Raw genomic sequence first — 18,865 nt, forward strand, 5'->3', positions numbered from 1 at the left:
TGTTACAAGGTAAGTCGCGCACGCGTGCTCATCCACCCGCAGTTGATTAAATTAAGCGGTGTTCGTTTGCGGGTTTCGCCACTGATAAGACTCAGCCGACTTGCCCTCCACTGGCTGAGCGGGCAGTGGGCTGCTATTAGCTGCTGCGACATACACTACGAGAAATGTGCCGCAGCATTGTTTTTATTTATTTACCTTTTTTCGATTTAAGCGAGCCGAAAACAAATTACTCATGCGTTTTCCACGAATCGCCTAAGTAAATTTAATACGGTTTTCGCAGCGGGCGCACTAGATGCTCGTCTCGGTAGTTCGACAGACGATCAGTCTGAAACGCAAGCAGCACGCGACAACACGAACTATTGATTCTTGCCATAATGTCGTTCCAATTCAAGTTGAATACAATATGCCTGCTCTGGCTTTTGATCCAAGTGCACGTTCAAGTCCAAGTCCAGGCGCAAGATATTCCTGTAGAATTTCCTGAAGATTTTCCCACAACCACTGTTGAAGCGGTTACCGAGCTAGCGGAGACAACAACCACTGCTACAGCAACTACGGCTACAGAGCCTGCCCCAACAGCAACTGATAAACCTACAATGCCAACAACAACAACTGAAGCACCAACAGAAGCAACAACAATTTCCAGCACAGAGCCAGTGCCAGACACTACCACACAAACTTATCCTAGCTACACGCCGCCCACATACGTTCCACACTATCCCAGCCGCCCAACATATGTTCCACAATTCCCACCGTGGGTGTGGGACTCGAATGAGAGCGGAGGTGGGCTGAGCTGTTATCTGAAGGAGCAAGCCGAAAATAAATATGTACGCTGGAGCTGTGGATGTGAGTAGAGCGTAACTTATTATAGGTCGGACTCTATATATTATATATATATTCAATTTTTTTCAATCTTACAGTGACCAGTTGGAAGCCCATAACAAGCTGTTATCGCTGCTGTTATTACAGTTACAGCGGCTATGCCGGGTGCAGCAAACTGCATGAGGGACGCTGCAACAGTATAAGCTATTCCAGCTGGGCTATTTATAAATAAAATAATGGGAAATGGCTAATGAGTTACTACACTTCTACGCGAAGGAGGGTCATCGAGAGTGTGAAATGGGAAACTGTATAAATGAATGCATTAAATGTTTAATTAAGACAATTGAGGGCAATTTTTCAGCAATTACAAATAAATATTCATTAGATAATAGTATTTTATAACTGAGTGTTTTATATGGCTTTAACATTTCAAGCATTGATATTGATCAGTTCAGGTTGTAGACATTGCCCAGATTAAGGAAGCAATCCTTCAGGTGCTGCTGGCACTCGCAAAAGTCGGGAAACGGGGGCGCCAACACCTCGTACATGATGCGCAGCAGATCGACAAACTTGTTGAGCGCCTTGGCATAGTCGCCAGTGTCGTAGAGCCGTTTGGCCGTGCGCGTCATCATCTCCGTGTCCTGCATGACCTTGAGGCCCTTCAGTATGTTCGTCAGCTCGCCGCAGGTGACGCACTTGATCATGAAGTCGTTGCAGCTGGGCGGCACCTCAATGACCGCCGTGCAGTTGTTGGGCGCCTCGCAACGGAAGCGAATGATGTCCCTGGGCAGGTCGTCGAACAGCGGCCAATTCTCCAGGCAGGCGTCGCAGTTGCACTCGAACCAGTACAGCTCCTTCAGCCTGGCCTGGCGATCCTCGCGCTTGTCCTGCGTGTAGATGGGCCCGTAGTTTTCATTGATGGGCAGCCCCGCCTCCACGGGTCGCACGGTGTTAATGTGGATGGTGTTGCCGCGGAAGTACCTGACCACACCGGGGTCACATGAGTGATTGAACAGCGCGAGCGTCGGATAGATGGCGCCGCCAATGAAGATCGACTTCTCCCTGCCCTCGGCCGCGTACTTGTGCAGCTCGGCCACCTCGTGCGTGTTGAACTGAATGAACTGCAAGCAGCGCAGCAGCAGACCGCCAATGGCGCTCACCTGCTCTGACTGCGGCTCGCTGCCAAAGTAGCCCGCTGCCTGCAGGCATCTGGTGAGAAAGCGCGCCATCAGCACATATTGAAAGAAGTTCGACGGGGGTCGCTCCTTCTGATGCCGCTCCAGGTGGGCGACGCGCCGAAAGTCATCTTTGGTCAGACTGCAAACAAAGAGGGGGAATCAGAAATCATCTAACAAATAGCAAATGGCCAATGGCAGACCTCAAGAGCTGCTCCAGTGAGAGCTCCTCGTCCAGACTGGCCCTCAGCTGCATAAAATAGTCCAGCGGCTTGCTGGCAATGATGCGTAGCGCCATGTGATTGTTGATCGAGGCACCGGAGCGCCAGATCACAGGCAAAAGTCCGCACTCGAACTTGTGGTACTTGGCTGCGGCCTTCTGCTGGCACTGCTCCGAGCAGTAGATAACGTCCGAGCAACCCGGACAGGCCACGGGCACCACAGTGCTGTAAATATTTAAATGAAAAACGTAAGAGTTGGAAATATAACACATAAATAAACAAATGCATGTAAATTAAATAATGTAGTAAATAATATATGAATATATGAATACAATCAAGAGATAAGAAATATCACGAAACAAAAAAATTAATTTAAATACAAAATATCTCTTGAAAAGAGTTAAAGTATTTCTGATTAGAATTAGTTAAATGTTATTCACTTATATATTATAGAATATATAATTATTAATTTAGTTAAAAGTATGTATTTAAGGCAAAAATCATAAATCCACAATCTTATTTAGATTTATTTAGCTTCGAATTCGAGTCACTGCCCTATATAATTAGCTTACTATGATGATGACTAACTTGACTAATATAATTAGCGAACAATAAGATTCGCAGAAGGCGAAAATGAGTAAGTCATATTGTTGTTGTACATCTCTCAGGGTCTAAATATTGATGTATATCAGATTACCCACTAATTATATTAACTAGTCATTTGTAGTAGTCCAAGCTGCTAATACTAAATTATTTCTATATTAACGAAGAATTTATTTCCCATTATTTATATTATTTTATATGCATTAAAGATATGCTGCTAAGCTCCTACACTATAATTTCTCTTTTCGGTAGTTTTCTCATTTTAATATAATCAATATTATATTTCACTAGATTTGCTTTGACCTTTCCCTAAATTCCCTATGAATATGGATTTACAGTAAACATTGATCAACTCCCACTCCTAGCCTTCCCATCAATATCTAGCTGATCTCTCACTTACCGCATAAAGCAAAATTCGCAGTGTGTCTGAGCATATTTCTCGAGCAGCACAGCTACGTAGGGATGCTCGACTAGCAGCTCTTGGCCCACCTGCACATCGGAAGCTGCACGTGCGAATCTGCCCTCCTGCGGGTTCTGATCGATGCGAACCAGATCGCTAACGAACTCCTTTTCGTAGGGCAGCGTTTGAGCTTGCTCCAGGGTTGGAGACGAGGATTTTGATTCCTTTAGTTTCTGCTGCTTGGCGGCTTGCTTAGCCGTGCGCGGATCGTTCTCCAGCATCTTGATCATGGTCATGGCATCCAGGTGCAGCTTGGAGCGCCTGTCAGCGGGCAGCGTGGAGTCATCCGTGGCCGTGATGCATTTTCTAGGTAATCACTTGAAATATTACTCAAGATCTTTTCAAATCCCCAATTTTACCTACTTGAAGGCGTTGATCGTGCGTGGATAGTCCTTCAGGGCCATATAACAGCGCGCCTGGCGCTCGTACAACTTGTAGACGAGCTCCTTGGGATACTCCAGCTCCAAGGCGCGTCTGATGTCCACCAAGCACTCGCTGTGCTTCTGCAAGTGATACAAAGTGGCCGAGCGGTTGGCGAGTGCAATGGAACGCTCCTCCACTAGAATATGTACAAGCATAAGGTTATTTATATACATAGTATAAGAGTTCACTTTATGGTATAAGACTTCCACTCACGCTTGTCATGTGGTAATGTCACATAGCATCTGCTGTAGAGCAACATCGCCTCCAGCCATTTCTTCTGCTTGAAGGCCGTCGTGGCTCGCTCCTTCAGCTCTGCTGCAACAGTTGCATTCTTTCCATTGAATTCCCGCTGCACTTGCAAGTCCGCATCACCGGCACGCACCCAGGGCAGCTGGTCCACATAGGCCACGCGCTCGTCATCTGTGCCGCATGCGGATAACTTGGCTATGTCCGCCTCGCAGCTAGCGCCGCCCGCTTCCCGCAGCTTCAGGTAGTATTCGGCAAAGAAGCCCTTCTTCTGACTAAGTGGCATTTTCATGGCGTTAACACAATATTTAATTGAAAATCAGCTATCAAATCTCAAATTATGCAAGTAGTGAAAATTTTGGGACTGCTTCTGTCGCCGCTGAATACTGCACTCGAACTGAATAGCCTACAACGTGTGGTGGTATCCAGACAATCAGTCGCGGGCCTTTTATTTTTAGATCGAAGAAGCATTTCAGAGCTATTCAGAGCAGCTGAGAAAGAGATCTATTGCGAGATGTGCGAGAGAGCGTATAACTTAAAATTTGTTTACAAACAAATTTTCGAAATACTTTCTGATACTCTTCTCTTTCGACTTTTACACAGCCGGCAACGCCGCGCGATGACTGAATACATAAAAAGCATTCGGCAGTGGAATTTCAGCTTCGACTATCAGCACAATTGTTCATACACGAAAACACAGTTAAGTTTATTAAAAGAACACCGTAAATTTAGGTGTCGAATAAAAGTTAATTATGGCGGTGAGCACTCTCTTTATATGATGTGAGTTGTCTGACGCACATGCCCCATTCGCCTCTTTAGCTCAGTGGCAGAGCACTGGTCTTGTAAACCAGGGGTCGTGAGTTCAATCCTCACAGGAGGCAGTCTTTTTATAAAAGCTCCGATAAATGTTTATTATTTTTTTATTTTTTTATTAAAAATTAAACAAGCTAAAAAATTTCGAATTCTATTAAAATGACGCAATTTTTTATCAATATATTCATATTGCTTTTATATATTGCTTTTTTTTGGTTGCAATTCGCATACTAATGAGAATAATTTGAATGATTCAAATAACTAATAATTTAAAATGAATATGATTTTAAATATTATATTATGTAAAATGTTTAATTATATTCAATTTAATTATATTAATATGATATAATAAATAAATTATTGATTATATATTTTAATAAACATAAAAGTTGACTATTGCACGATTGTAAGTGACTATATAGATCATTAGAAAGAACTAGAAACATACAAGTAAATCGCTCATTTCCAATTAATAAAATAATAAAATATACATATGTATATAACGCATTTTTCAATTAAATTTTACTTAATTTGTCACTGTAAATTAGTTTTTAAAATAAATTTTTAATATAAATTATATTTTAAAACTAATTATTTAAATATTTTAACAATCAAAATAATTTATATATTAACATTATTAATCAATTAAAATTAAATAAAAAAAATCAGTTTCGGAGTTGCCTCCTGTGAGGATTGAACTCACGACCCCTGGTTTACAAGACCAGTGCTCTGCCACTGAGCTAAAGAGGCATGAGCAACGCGCCTCGCTAAAACCTATAATAATATCTGAGCCAGCTACAGTGCTTGTTGTTGCTCGTGTATTTTGTTGTTCGGGGGCTGTTTGAACAGTTGGCAGTGTGCTTGCCTATCTGCCTGCGCAGTCCCATTAGGGCATTAGCCAATTTAAAGACGTGTTAATGCTATATGCGATTAATGCCGAGCCAAGTGTTATCTAGCATCAGCCAATTGCCTTGGAAATGGAGCCACCACAACCACCAGCTGTTGTGCTGTTTTGCTGTCGAGCCGGTGAGCTGCTACTTCTGCTGTCTGCATTTGTTTGTTCGACTAATTAAGACAAGTTGGTCCCAGAAATGTTCCAAATGTCTGCAATGTGCAAGTGTGTACTTTCAAGCAGCAATTTGTTATGGTAACTTGTAAAGAGGAACGCGACTTTAACAGGGCCTATTCTATTTTATCTGTAACTGTGACGTGGGAAAACCTAACTGATGTTTGAGCAGTTCTACAAACTTCGACTTGATTGTGAACATGTTGATATTTCTATGAAAGATACAACGATATTTAAAGAATTTTTGTTTTAATTAATCTGGAATATTGTTGTAGTTTTATTTATATTAAAATAAAGTGGCACGGAGTTATTAGGAAACTCACTTAGTTTTGCCTTTTAATTACATTTTTAGAGAGCACATTAATTGACATAAATTCGATATAATATAAAGAGATATATTTTGAATATTAGGATATTTTAAAAACACAAAATTATAAAATTAATATTAAAAATAAAAATAATAAAATAAACAACTTTATATAATCAAATTTCTCGATTAATAAATTTGCTGGTTCTCTAAAATTATTTACATATTTTTCCAATGAAAAATGAAAATTAACAATTCTTTCTTCAGCTATGTACATTCAGGTAACTACCTCCACAACTGTACTTTATGCCCATAAAGGCATATGAGTAGCATTTAATTTCGGAGCTATTGTAGTTGCAAGCATAATATGCAGTCTGCTCGCATATCGAGTTACGATGCGACAGCCCTTTCGCTATTGAAGCTGGATGCGTTATGCAAATTTGGCGTGTCGCATAAAAGGAGAAATGCGTAAATTACAGTGTCAACATTACAACGCCCACTTTCGCTTTTTTTTCTTCCTTTCGGGGTGGTAGACCGCTGTGAAAATGCATTATGCACAATGGGAACGCGATATCGAAACCGTGAACTTGCCTCAAAGGAGCGGACGCAGCCTAAGGGCGACTGAGCGAATGGCCATGGATGATGGCTGTATGGTAATTTCATAAGCTGTTGAATCGCAGCATTGACTTTCGCATTGTAACCCTTTACAGCGATTGTCAGTGCTGGAAAACGATCGCAAGGGTGGCTGTTGTCAGGCGAATGGGCAACTGGACAGCATGTCAGAAGCCCTTGCTCGAGTCATCATCAATCAAAAGGGGCCTGATGAAGCACTACAATTCTATGTAAGTCGCAAATAAACGATGCTTACACCAAATCCGACAGCTGTCACTTGCAGTTACTATTGCAGTTGTCGTTGTCGTTGTCGTTGTCGTGTTGCTGTTGTTGTTGTACAGTACAGTCAGTTGGCCACTCAAAGGATGCGTCCCGTTAATCACTGTTACATGTCTGATTGAACCACGCTCCATTATCAATCGAGTTCCCGCTCTTTATGGCCTGTCATTCATGCGCAAAATATTTATCACTCTCAACAGCAGCAGCAGTCGTCATTCCCAGTTCCCCTCCCTCCTCAGCTACCCCTAATTGTAGTGCATTGTGCCCGATTGTGTATCGTATGTGAGCTGCGATGTCTTTCCCTCACTGATGATTATTATACAGATGTGTATATGCAAATTCATGTGGAATAAATGACCCAACTACCCACTCTCTAAATACTTCTGGACCCTAACTAAATGCACTCGAGTGCCGTCAGTTAATTACAGTTTTTACTACGTTTTCGATTCTTGATTGTGCAAAAATTTCATGAAAGTACCGTTGCAACTGCAAAACTGCACTATTTATACCTAGCGAGTGTGACAAATAGGGTATATTGACTATGTTTGCGAGTTAAGTAGCTGTAGATCTCAAGAACTACAAAAGCTAGCGACTTGAAATTCAAAATGATTATTCTTAAATAGCCAAGCTAATGAAATTTTAATATTTTTCTTTCATATGCCATAAAATACTGATAGGCAGACTTGATTTTTTTATTATAAGGCGAAGTTTTTAAAAGCTAGATATTATGAATATTGTATTTCTTAATAATCATAGCTAATTTCTTAATTCCCTTAAGAACGTAATTTATATGGAAAGTTCTGGTTACCTGGCTTATACCCTTAGGGTATTTGCTGGTCACACACGCTCCACAAAGTCAGCTGCATTCCTATTTGTCTCTTGGTTGTTATTGTTGTTGTGCAACGGACTTCCTGTGTTCAGTGCACTCTATTGTGGCTTCGATGTGTATGGACTCCGCCCAGAGACAAGCAGCGCAAACAAATGGACGGCAGACAAAGCAATTAAAGGCCTCAACTAAATTGTTAAATCGTATTGCAACATAATTAAAACGTTTTTAGCCAATCCAGTCGAAATCTCATACGTAAAATGTCACTCATTGTGGGTGTTGAGCTATGGTTGAGCTCTTGACATTTAAGCCGTCATAAATAATTTATAACCATTTGGGGCCAGCCATTGTGTGTGGCTTAGCCCGAAGCCAAGAAAACAGAAACACTTTTAGCATGTTTTATGGCTCTTGTACATATATGTAAAGTGTATTTGTGAAGCCGACAAACGAGTTTCGTTGCCCCTCCCCTCGGGCGATGCAAATTTAATTGCGCTTCTTAATTAATTTAAAACGATCATTTAAATAAATTTGAGTTCAAGTTGAAATCTCTGTTGACACACAGACATGTTCGCATTATTCAAATCCAATTCGAATCACTTTGCTGACATTGAATAGACATCGCAACACACAATCGAAAACAACTCAATTGCATCTCAATAGACTTAAGCTGAGAAGTCCACATTAATAGCTCAGCCCTGAAGCCGATTTCGAATTCGAGTTCGATCCGCTTAAGCTAAGCTAACTGCTGTTGCCTATGATTTATTAGCTTGAGAGCTAGATATATTATGATTATACTCAATTATCTTAAATTCCTTATTCTATATCATGGTTTTTCTGTATATAACAGAAATACCAAATACATATTCCTAGAACAGTTTAAAGTATGTTCTTAATAATCATTATAGTCATTATAGTCATATATTATAGCAGAATAACATTATTCCATATATGTTATATATGACGACTGATCTGATTAGTCCATTGTCTATAAATGGCTTTCTATACAATTTTTATGAACAGTTCTAGCTCAATCAAATGTTTAATTCATGGTTCCAATGACTATTCATACAATCAACCTAAAGATCAAACAATCTGATTAATTTGTTGAGCCTTTGTTATTATTAAAACCCAAATAGCTATAAAAAGTCTGTTTTGGGTCGCTTGACGAAATCAAGAGAATAGATAGATCATGACCTACTGACAATCTGAAAAAAGCCGTAGAGCCGTGAAACAGTCAACTCTCTAGATCTGTGTATACCTTTACTTAAAGAGTAAAAGTAGATATTTTCGTAGCACTACCGATAACTTGTAATGGTTTATACCAGATAATAACCTTGATCCATGCTATCTATATATTTTACAACAGCATTCCCATTCATTTTCTATCGACTTATCATGGTTTATTAACATATATAACGTTATTATATACCCATTGTAAGCCTAAAATGGATGCATTTAGGTCAAAACAATCATTGGCAAGTAGCGTATATAAATATCTTGTAAACAGCTCATTTTGGAGCCAAAAACAATCGATAGAAAAACACAATTATATGGCTTTTATATAAAGAAATGTTAAAAATTTTAATGAAAATTTGTATGAATTCCTCAGTAAATATGTATGGGTGGCATAGAGCTGGATATTTGTATGATTCTTAGTATATTAGGTAAGTGTATGCTCTACAGTTGATTATATTCGAGTAAACAGTTCTTATGTGCCTGAAAGCTCTCATTTTATGGCTCTGCTAGAGCGCTACTTAACTACTGAATAGCTAGAGCCACTACAGATTAGCAGTTCTTATTTCATTGCGCTCATTTTACGATTCTATATCTGCTGATTATCTGTTAAATAGCTGTTAAATAGCTTTTTAATAAATTAAATATATTTGCCAAAATTCAAAAGCCTAGCCTTAGAAACAAGAAACACTATACCAGATAGACAGAACATTTTTAGAAAAACTTATTAAGGATTTATATAGATAAAGAGCTAAGATTGTATAGTAGATACGAACACAACACACACACCCTCTTCACTACGAAAACTCTTAGCATTATAAAATAACTAACTCCAATTTACCCATTATCTATAAATGTTCTTTCTTCGTTAATCTCTCTTATTGTAATCGTCGTCTAAATGGAATAAAAACATCAACAGAGTCAACGGTTACATCATTCAATTGTCTTACTCAGTCACATTCCTAACAAGTTCTTTGAGTGATCCTTAACTGAAAATAAAATCATCAACTCCATGATTCAATACACAAAATTTAACTTTCGCTACATTTTCAGATGTTTCTTGTGTGTTTTTTCTAATCATGCAATTAAGTATACCTCCAGGCATTAGAGTTCCCTTCGAAGCGCCACATGTTTTTTCCCAGTTTGGATTGAAAATTATTTTTTTTAAATAAAAATAAAAGCTGCGCTACGGGATAACAGAGCAAAGTGACTGAAAATAGGGAATTCTGAGTGTCAGCGGGAGCGGCGAAGTAACAAAAAAAAAAAGAAGAAAACCAACAAAGGGCATAATTGAGTTTTCATTAATGAAACTCTTTGGCTTTCAAATTAATGAAGAGCCTCGATAAAAATTAAAAAAATAAATAAAAACGAACTGAGTGAAAACTCAAGTAAAAAATCGGAATGTTTACGGAAAAGCAACAATGGAAAATGCGCTCTCGACTGTGCAGCGATTCAAGTGGAAAACAAAAGCTAATGCCAAATGTGCGCTGCACTCAGTGAAGGGGGTTGAAAGGCAGCAACAACAATAACAACAACAACTACAACTACAACAACATTGGCTTACAATTCTGTGTCGAGTGGCGTCGGCGTCGGCGTCAACGGCGACAGCTGCAAGCGAATTGCTGCCGCTGCCGCTGCTGCTGCGCGTGACGCGTGCGCAGAATGGGATGCAGCATGCAGGACATGTTGTAGCACAGCACGCCGGACACATAAGCCTGCAGCACAATGAGCATGTAAATCGTTACGTCAGCCCGTCGAGCCCCTCTCTAATACAGTTACAACCTGAGCCGGGAGATTGATGAGTTCCCGTTCCTCTGACAGCCTGTGACGAATTGCAGCTTCGCAGCCTCACATCTCTCTCGTCCTTTTTTTATGCAGTTGTTGAAATATGCGCTCTCCGCCTATCGGACTATCTGCTTTTCCGGCTCTCGGGCTATCAGCAGCATTTCGGAGCTCATTTCGTTAGCTGCCAATTTTACACTAAATCAGGCAATTTCTCACCCAAATCCCGCATTGTTCACCTATTTCGGGGTCGATCAATAAAAAAAAGATCGGAAAAACGGAAGAAAAAAATTAAGCTGCTAAATGCAGCTAATAAAATTCGAATGGGATTTGCTATGAATTAATGCACTCCATCAGTGCCCTGAAATCGTTTTGCGGTTTTGCTTTAATGCGATTTGAGCGAAACAAAATTGAAACTTCACAGAAGTACTTAATAACAGATGTGTTTGATAACCAATATTTGGGCTACATTTTTTCAACTTAGTCATATATGAAGGCTACATTTTTCGAATATGAGCTGTATTATTTATGCTCGCACTTTGTAAGGTATGTAAAAAATGTTAATCTGTATTTGGTATTGTGTAAAGCTATTGAATGAGGAAGCTGAATGTGAACTTCAACAATATGTAGGCTCGAATGGCATGGTAAAAATTTGCATGGATTGATTCCAGGACTCCACTAAACGGTCTGACGTCTCTGTCAACAGGCATAGGGCTGCCAGATGAGTAAGTGGATTATGAAGAGCCCATATGTATCCTCTGATCGCGTTTCTCTATATAAGGAGATGAAGTATTAGACACTTGATTAGGACGACGATATAAATCTAGCTCTTTAGATAATAAAGAACTGCCTAAACCTTTTTCTAATATCAACATATCATCATATAAAGTCTGTACATTAATTATTATTGATCAGCATCAACAGCAGCATTGATCTAATTATCTTAATATCTATTTGTTCATCTAACCTATCTGTATGTAACAAATTTAATATGAGCCTATATTTATAAATATATAGAGTATACTCGAAATATTATATACATATACATTGCTATGTTAATTGGCAGTCTTCATCATATTTATATAAATTCTCAGAGCACAAAGCTCTAGGAATAGTGATTACATCATTTTCGTTAGGGCATACGAATCCGTTATGAATTGATAAGAGCGAGCATTTTACTGCACTCTCCTCTTATGCAGTCCCCACTTTTGCTGTCTGCACTCATACTCTCTCCACTTGTGTATAAGTCGGCACTCTCCACTCATACTCTCTCCATCTAAGATCCACTAAACTGATCACATTGAAACTGTATGAAGACGCTTGTATTTGATTTGCCTATATCGAATATTTACATGAATGAATATTAAATATATGTACATTATATATTTGTATGTTATATGTGAATGGAAGAAAGCTTTACTATATATGTGATGCAGCTATTTATATCTGTTTTCTAAATGGTAACTACTAGTCGAACTCTTCTTAATAAGATCAAGAGCATGATAAGTTTCTAAAGTTTCATGAAATCTTATACTTATATTTTATTGCTGGACTTACATTTCTATGCCAGCTTATATATTATACTTATATTTAAATATACATTATTATAATCATTATTTGTGTTTATTTATTATTTATAGTATTTGTATATATATTCCTACGTTTCTAATCCAAATCATTTGAAATTCTTCAAAGGAAAAACTCTGCTCTGCCATATGTCCGACATGAGCTGCCTACACTGAACTCCCTTGTAGATCCTCGTTGACTCGAATGGGTTTGATAAAGTGTGTGATGTTAACGCCTCGAATGTGTAAAACAGCTGTTCTATACATATACATATATGTACATGTGTATACATATATAAATGTCTCTCTGTATACATATACATATATTGTTTTAAGGTCTCTGGCTGTGCGCGCTCAGCACGCGCCAGTTGTTTGTCTCACCTAATTGCAATTACCTTTTTTCTTTGGGCAGCGCCTTGTGCACTTCTCGATGGCCACAATGTGTGCATCATATGTCGAAGGCTTCAAATGAAATCGTTTGCCAATGGGATTTGGCCCGGGGGACGCAGGGGCGCAGCATTTGGTCGGCAACAAAGATGGGTCAGTGAAGCGCGCAGAGATCGTTGATCCATTTTGCACGCACTGCTGCCTCGAAACTGAAATCGAACACACACACGCGCGTAAAATGAAGAAGAAGAAGACGAGCTACTACAACAATAAACTGCGGTAATCAAAATGATGATGTGAAAATATTTGTTCATTGGGCATGTCGTTTTCATTTCGAAGCCTAATGGATGTAACTCCATCTGCACATCCAACTTCGTCGGCATCTCGAGTTCCATTACGGGTTTCACTTGCCAACAGGTGAGCAGAGCCTGCCAAACGCCGAATTTCTATGGCCCTAATTGTCATGGGCCACTGAAGCGCAGCCCGAGGCACAACTTCAATTCCCACTTTGACTCAGATGCGCCTTGAAGATGATGATGATTATTAAGATAATAATTGCTTGAAACGGTGTGTGTGTGTGTAATTTTTGAAAAATTAATATCCGGTCTTTTGTCTGACCTTGCTACGACTATGTATGTATGTATATAGTGTATATATATATTGCAAGCTGAAACACAGTTATCAGCAGCAGGCGACAACTGTGTCAACATGTGTTCGCGCCAGATACAAGCTGCAAAGATACAAGATACAAGATATGGCGACAACACGACTCGAGGCACAAGTTCTCTACTTAAGCGCCTCTGCAGCAGACGCCTCTTTAGCTCAGTGGCAGAGCACTGGTCTTGTAAACCAGGGGTCGTGAGTTCAATCCTCACAGGAGGCAATCCAGAGGGGAGCGGTGTACTCCTACTACCTCCAGAAACTTTTGTTTTTAGCCTTTTTTGCTAACCATTAAAAATGGCTTCAAACTGGCAGAGCTTTATGTAACTTTGAAGGAGTTCCAACGACCCAGTAGTATGAATTAGTCAAATTCTAATTGTTAGAAATATTTATAATATTAAAATAACAATAATAAATAATTATGCTACCTAACTTGTATATAATAAATTGACAGCAGAAATCTAATATATACTATATACTACATAACTATATACTCGTATATTTATCTATCTTTTGATAGACGTCTAACTAACTAGTATAATATGGTCAGCTCATAAAAAGTTGCCTAACTAGCCATGCTGAAGAATTGATCAAAAATACACAAAAATACTCAATCAATTCATAACGTTTTCTCTCGGACACTGCCCACAAATCTAGGCACTTCATTACGCACTCTTATCAAGGCAACAATCAATCATTATTCATTTATATAAAACGATGAGAAGGTGTGTGCAAAACTATTTTATATTCCAAAGAAAAAAAAAACCCTGTTGCATAATAAAACACTTAAAAAAAATTAACAAAACTCAAGTCTAGCCCTAACTGATTGTAAAACAGTTATATAGCGCGCTTGCTGTTAACCTTAATATCTGTAAATTTGTAAAAGATTGAGGTAACTATTTATTTAATATCTGAAAGAGCCCTACAAATATTATATATCAAATAATTTATCTATCAATAACAAAATGGATTAACAGAAGTTTTGACACAATCATATCTAGAATATTTATGGCATACCGAGTTATATGTGGGCATATTGAGTTACAGGTAGTAAATAATATGCACAAATAGCATTCGATATGATGATATGATGAGTAAACAGTTTACAATATCAACGCTTGCTCAGTATATCAATAACAACTTTTTACTATCATCCAATATTTGGATGTTTGGATTTGAGAATGTTATATATTGGGAGAAGAATTAATAGCATTATTCTAAACAGTTGAGTTTTTAAAAAGAATTTTATAACTTTTAGCAACATGTTCTCTTCTACTCCTCTTAGCAAACCCTAATTAAACTTATCTTCAAATAAGATCTCTTTACCTAGTAGACCAGGTAAAGTTTCTATCGTGTGCAGCAGAAAAGTATGACAGATTTAGGGTTGTCGAATATCTTTCAAATATCGAAACGATGATGTTAAGTTTTGAAAATAATATCAAATATCAATTTGATATGCAACTTTAAGAAATCTACATATCAATATTTTTGGACTTTTTTTTTATTTTTTCCACAATAAATTTATATTCCATCCCAAAAAACAAAAATACTAAGAATAAGTATTTTTTATTAAAATAATGACCGCTTGAATTAAGTATTCGGTACTCAAAGATTAACGAGGTCTATACGTCATATAATTTTAATGAGTTTTGATGTGTTATCACTTGTTTCTATTTATTTAAGGCACAAATTACTTTTGTCTGTACGATTTTTAAAGTCCGAATATTTCGTTCCTTAAGCCCATTAAAAATGGAAAATCAGGGTATACTGGTTTGTTAAAATGTATATAACAGACAGAAGGAGCCGTGGCAGACCCCATAAAGAAGATATAGATATCAAAAAATCGCCAAAAATATTCCGATATAAATATAATTTTTAAGCAAAAACATCGATATATTGATATTTTCACATATATTCGACAACATTACTGCTTATCTACAACCTGTTAACGTCGCCTATTACTATGAAGCAGATGTATGTATCACGCTGCACATTGTTAGAGTCAAAGGCCTTTATGATGGTAGTGAACTTGTAGCGGCCGCTTATGGGCATTCCATTGGATTCCACTGTCACATTTATGTCCAAAGGCTCGTGGATCAATATAGTCTATTTGAAATTACAATTAATTGGGGAAAGGCAAAGTCGTAGGTTACCTACTCCTGGGTAAAACATTGTGTCTCTGATTTCGTCCTTATTGATTATATGACTTGTCCAATACTTGTAAAAGTCAAGATTTTTGTCGAACAGAGCTGGTACAAAGTCGCGGATTCTCATGCTGTATGGTGTTTGCTGCCACGTTCCACGATCATATTTAAGTGCTGAAAAAGAGGCCTAAGCATAATGAAAATATCAATAATGGTTTTCACCCGTACATAAGAGCAAAAAGTACTTGAATGCGATCCCCAACTTCAATCATCCAGGTGAAGGTAACATTTCCCGAAACTAATATGACTTCATCTTGTATCGTAAATGTCATCTGTGACATATCGGCGGCTTCGTTCACACTGAGGACATTACTTTTTTCATTTGGACACTCTTCGAAAAAGTCCTCGTTTTCAGGAACGAACACATACTTTAGAGCACTCGAACAAATTGCCAATAAAATCACAATACACAATAGGTGGAGAAACTTCATTTTGATCCACTTCGTTTGCTTTCAGCTTCGCAATGGTATTTATGCAGTAGAGTTTGGCACTTTTATAGCTCAAATTTAATTGCATACGACGTTCGAATCACATTTTGTCAGATCGCAGAGATCGATCTGTTACCAGACATTAAACATACTATTTATATCTAGCAAATCTAGCTAAAGCTCACATTTCCGTTGTAATGTCAAGTGATTTATCATGCGATGCTAATGGCAAAATCGCACGAAGAAATTGTTTCATATCGTTGCAATGTTTTCCATTTCTTTCATAACAGATTCAAAAGATTGATCTCGTAACTGTATTTAATTCCATCGAATATCTAACACTTATACTGACTTTTACAAATCAGGATTTAATGCGATCAAATTTTTCACGCTCCTAGATAAGGGATCTTGATATGATCTTAACAGAAGATCAGACCCATTATATCTTAGCGTTATAGAGATCTCAGATAAAGTATCAGCTAGATCTTAACAGTTAATTAGTCGTCACTGTGTGCGTGTAATAATTATTGGAATATCAGTATCACCTCGAAGGGCTTAGGGGATTTCGTAGTCGAGCAGTCTCGACTAGAGCCTTCTTGCTTGTTTAATTTTAATCGCAAAAAAAAATTCGATATTTGGCCAAAACATAACCCGATATAAATATCATTTGCAAAAATATCGATATATTTGATATATGCCGACAACCCTAGACAGACATAATGAGACGATTATCTGTCTTTACTTTCTTGTTGCACTTTAATTGCGAAATTGCATTAGTGACACAATTTATGGTAGTGCGTTCATAGAATGTTTTATATTTCATGGACATGCACATGGCAACCGGGAATAAGAATTGGAATGGGAATGAAAAGCACCTGACGTACTATGGGTAACAACTCTACCCAGAGCGCTACTTCATAGCTAAAGTATCACGCGCATAAATTTGTATAATTGGTTTAGAGCAAGGGTCGAGAGCGAGAGCGAGAGCCCAAAAGTACGGTCAGGCATCACATGGCCACTGAGCATAAATTAGTTCTGCCAAACTGACAGACAGTCAGTCAGTAGGAGAGACGGTCCTGTTAAAGTACCCGAAAAAAAACGGAGAGTGAAAAGTAAACAAAATTACGATTTTCAATAGCAATGCCAAGGGGCACAAGTGGTGAACCACTGTCGGTGGTTTGTCTCTGTCTGAGATTTTCCTAGCACTCATGTTTACTTTGCTGGGTTTTCGGGAAAATGAAAAACCATAAAAAAGTGGCTGGTCGAATGACAGCGACAAGTGATTGCCCCCTCGACGTGGCATCCTCGAGGAAGTGTCTGTTGTTTTATGATCTACAAACACACACACATAGATATAGACATACACACATTTATCTTCTTTTCTATGCGCTGTTGTCAGCAAGTCTTGGCCTTTTGTCAGCCGGCTAAACAGAATCGAAAGACTCAAGCAACGAACTCTCGCATCTATGGCAATTCATAAACAAAATAAACCGCTTTTGATTTGGTAACAAACTAACGGTTCACTCTTCTTCTTCTTCCTCTTCTGCTTCTCTATTTTAGGCTGAATTTTTTAATGAACCCGCCGCATTCATTGTGCGATGAATTTGATTTATGGGCGGCAACATTAGCTAATCGAAAGCTTTAAAAAACAAACCCACTGCGCGAGGGCAGCCCACTTGAAGCGCGTGCGCGGCATGCGCAAGGACCTTTTGGCATTTTTGGTGTATCCTTCATTTCGGGTTTTTTTTTTTTTTCATTTCTTTGATTTATGTCTGTTAGTTGCGCGTCTGTTTTTAATGATTTTTAATGGGCAAATGTAATCAACGCCGACCAGACGCGCAACGCAACTACAACCCCTACACACACACACACACACACAGACAGAGGGGAAGGGTTGCTGTTTGGGTTGTTGTGATCATTTTAATTGACTTTGCGCACGAGCGCGCACTGATCTGTTGTCGTATCTCGGTGCCAGAGCCACTTCAGAGGGGTACTCCTCTACCCTCTCTCGCCAGTCAATGGGTTTATCGATTTGAAACTAGAACACATTTTGAAAGGCACGGAAATACGCATTTAAGATGTGCATCGTAAAAATCTCAAATCTCGCTGGCAGCTGTCAAAATAAGGAGACGCCTCCTGCCACAGATTCCGCATTCCTCAGCGGCAGGGGGAGTTGCCACAGTAGGATGAAGTGAGTTCAATGCACTGCAATATTATTAACTACAAATATTTCATCAAGTATTCTTCTTCACTCAAGTCAAAGGCGAGCGAGCAGGCATCGTCTAGGTCTAGCAATCTGTGCAGCTCTCTTAATTCCCTCACTCTTCTTTCGAAAAACCCACCACCAAAACAATCACAAAGAGAGAGAGCGAAGTGTGAGCGCAGAGCGCATGCAGAGCGAGTGCATTACATACGGCGAGGGTAGCTAGAAAGGTGATGTAAACATATATATTTACAAAAACTTTGTTAATATGTATATTTGAAAACCAAACCTTAGACTTATTGATAGAAAAAGTCGTTTGGCCAAACCAGTTATACAAAATCCGCATAAAAACAAAACAATAACATTTAGAAAACACAAGATGTTTGCCATATTTAAGGCATTAAGGCATAAATCAATCAAAAAGTCCATTTTAGCAAGAGAGTGGTTTGTCATCATGCCATCGAGGCGGATATTACTCAACATACAAATGTCAGCCTAAAGTTTATCTACTTGACTACGTTAAAAAAGTTACACCAAAAATATGTAATGCATC

The 18,865-nt window shown here is 38.6% G+C and overlaps 3 protein-coding genes and 3 non-coding genes across 6 annotated transcripts; 3 read left to right on the forward strand and 3 right to left on the reverse strand.

Annotated features, from left to right (window-relative positions):
- The first annotated feature begins 283 nt into the window (after positions 1-283).
- Positions 284-1,213, forward strand: LOC108655182 (uncharacterized). Its single transcript, XM_018106914.3, has 2 exons — positions 284-843; positions 918-1,213. The coding sequence occupies exons 1-2, from the start codon at positions 375-377 to the stop codon at positions 1,049-1,051; spliced, it is 603 nt and encodes a 200-aa protein (XP_017962403.1). The 5' UTR covers positions 284-374; the 3' UTR covers positions 1,052-1,213.
- On the reverse strand, positions 1,134-4,481 carry Smyd4-3 (SET and MYND domain containing, class 4, member 3). Its single transcript, XM_018106913.3, has 5 exons — positions 3,915-4,481; positions 3,642-3,837; positions 3,219-3,584; positions 2,198-2,440; positions 1,134-2,136 (listed from the first exon to the last, which is right to left on the reverse strand). The coding sequence occupies exons 1-5, from the start codon at positions 4,237-4,239 to the stop codon at positions 1,266-1,268; spliced, it is 2,001 nt and encodes a 666-aa protein (XP_017962402.1). The 5' UTR covers positions 4,240-4,481; the 3' UTR covers positions 1,134-1,265.
- Positions 4,482-4,756: 275 nt separating this feature from the next.
- TRNAT-UGU (transfer RNA threonine (anticodon UGU)) lies at positions 4,757-4,828 on the forward strand. The gene has a single exon. It is a non-coding gene; the product is annotated as a tRNA-Thr (tRNA).
- Positions 4,829-5,438: 610 nt separating this feature from the next.
- On the reverse strand, positions 5,439-5,510 carry TRNAT-UGU (transfer RNA threonine (anticodon UGU)). The gene has a single exon. It is a non-coding gene; the product is annotated as a tRNA-Thr (tRNA).
- An 8,118-nt stretch (positions 5,511-13,628) lies between these two features.
- TRNAT-UGU (transfer RNA threonine (anticodon UGU)) lies at positions 13,629-13,700 on the forward strand. The gene has a single exon. It is a non-coding gene; the product is annotated as a tRNA-Thr (tRNA).
- Positions 13,701-15,410: 1,710 nt separating this feature from the next.
- LOC108654913 (uncharacterized) lies at positions 15,411-16,129 on the reverse strand. The gene is made up of 3 exons (XM_018106516.3): positions 15,867-16,129; positions 15,635-15,808; positions 15,411-15,583 (listed from the first exon to the last, which is right to left on the reverse strand). The coding sequence occupies exons 1-3, from the start codon at positions 16,110-16,112 to the stop codon at positions 15,413-15,415; spliced, it is 591 nt and encodes a 196-aa protein (XP_017962005.1). The 5' UTR covers positions 16,113-16,129; the 3' UTR covers positions 15,411-15,412.
- Between the last annotated feature and the right edge of the window lie 2,736 nt (positions 16,130-18,865).

Source organism: Drosophila navojoa, chromosome 5, assembly GCF_054131105.1.
Source record: "Drosophila navojoa isolate 15081-1374.11 chromosome 5, UAZ_NAV_1.0, whole genome shotgun sequence".
Classification (NCBI taxonomy): Eukaryota; Metazoa; Arthropoda; class Insecta; order Diptera; family Drosophilidae; genus Drosophila; species Drosophila navojoa.

Excerpts from the sequence above, each read along its gene's own strand:
- Smyd4-3 (XM_018106913.3), bottom strand. The coding sequence starts at position 4,239 with ATGAAAATGCCACTTAGTCAGAAGAAGGGCTTCTTTGCCGAATACTAC. Across the intron at positions 3,585-3,641 it reads CGCACGATCAACGCCTTCAA|AAAATGCATCACGGCCACGG; the intron begins GTAGGTAAAATT and ends GTGATTACCTAG. Across the intron at positions 2,441-3,218 it reads TGCGAATTTTGCTTTATGCG|CACTGTGGTGCCCGTGGCCT; the intron begins GTAAGTGAGAGA and ends AAATATTTACAG.
- LOC108654913 (XM_018106516.3), bottom strand. The coding sequence starts at position 16,112 with ATGAAGTTTCTCCACCTATTGTGTATTGTGATTTTATTGGCAATTTGT. Across the intron at positions 15,809-15,866 it reads AAGTTGGGGATCGCATTCAA|GCCTCTTTTTCAGCACTTAA; the intron begins GTACTTTTTGCT and ends CATTATGCTTAG. Across the intron at positions 15,584-15,634 it reads ACACAATGTTTTACCCAGGA|ACTATATTGATCCACGAGCC; the intron begins GTAGGTAACCTA and ends AATTTCAAATAG.
- LOC108655182 (XM_018106914.3), top strand. The coding sequence starts at position 375 with ATGTCGTTCCAATTCAAGTTGAATACAATATGCCTGCTCTGGCTTTTG. Across the intron at positions 844-917 it reads TGTACGCTGGAGCTGTGGAT|TGACCAGTTGGAAGCCCATA; the intron begins GTGAGTAGAGCG and ends TCAATCTTACAG.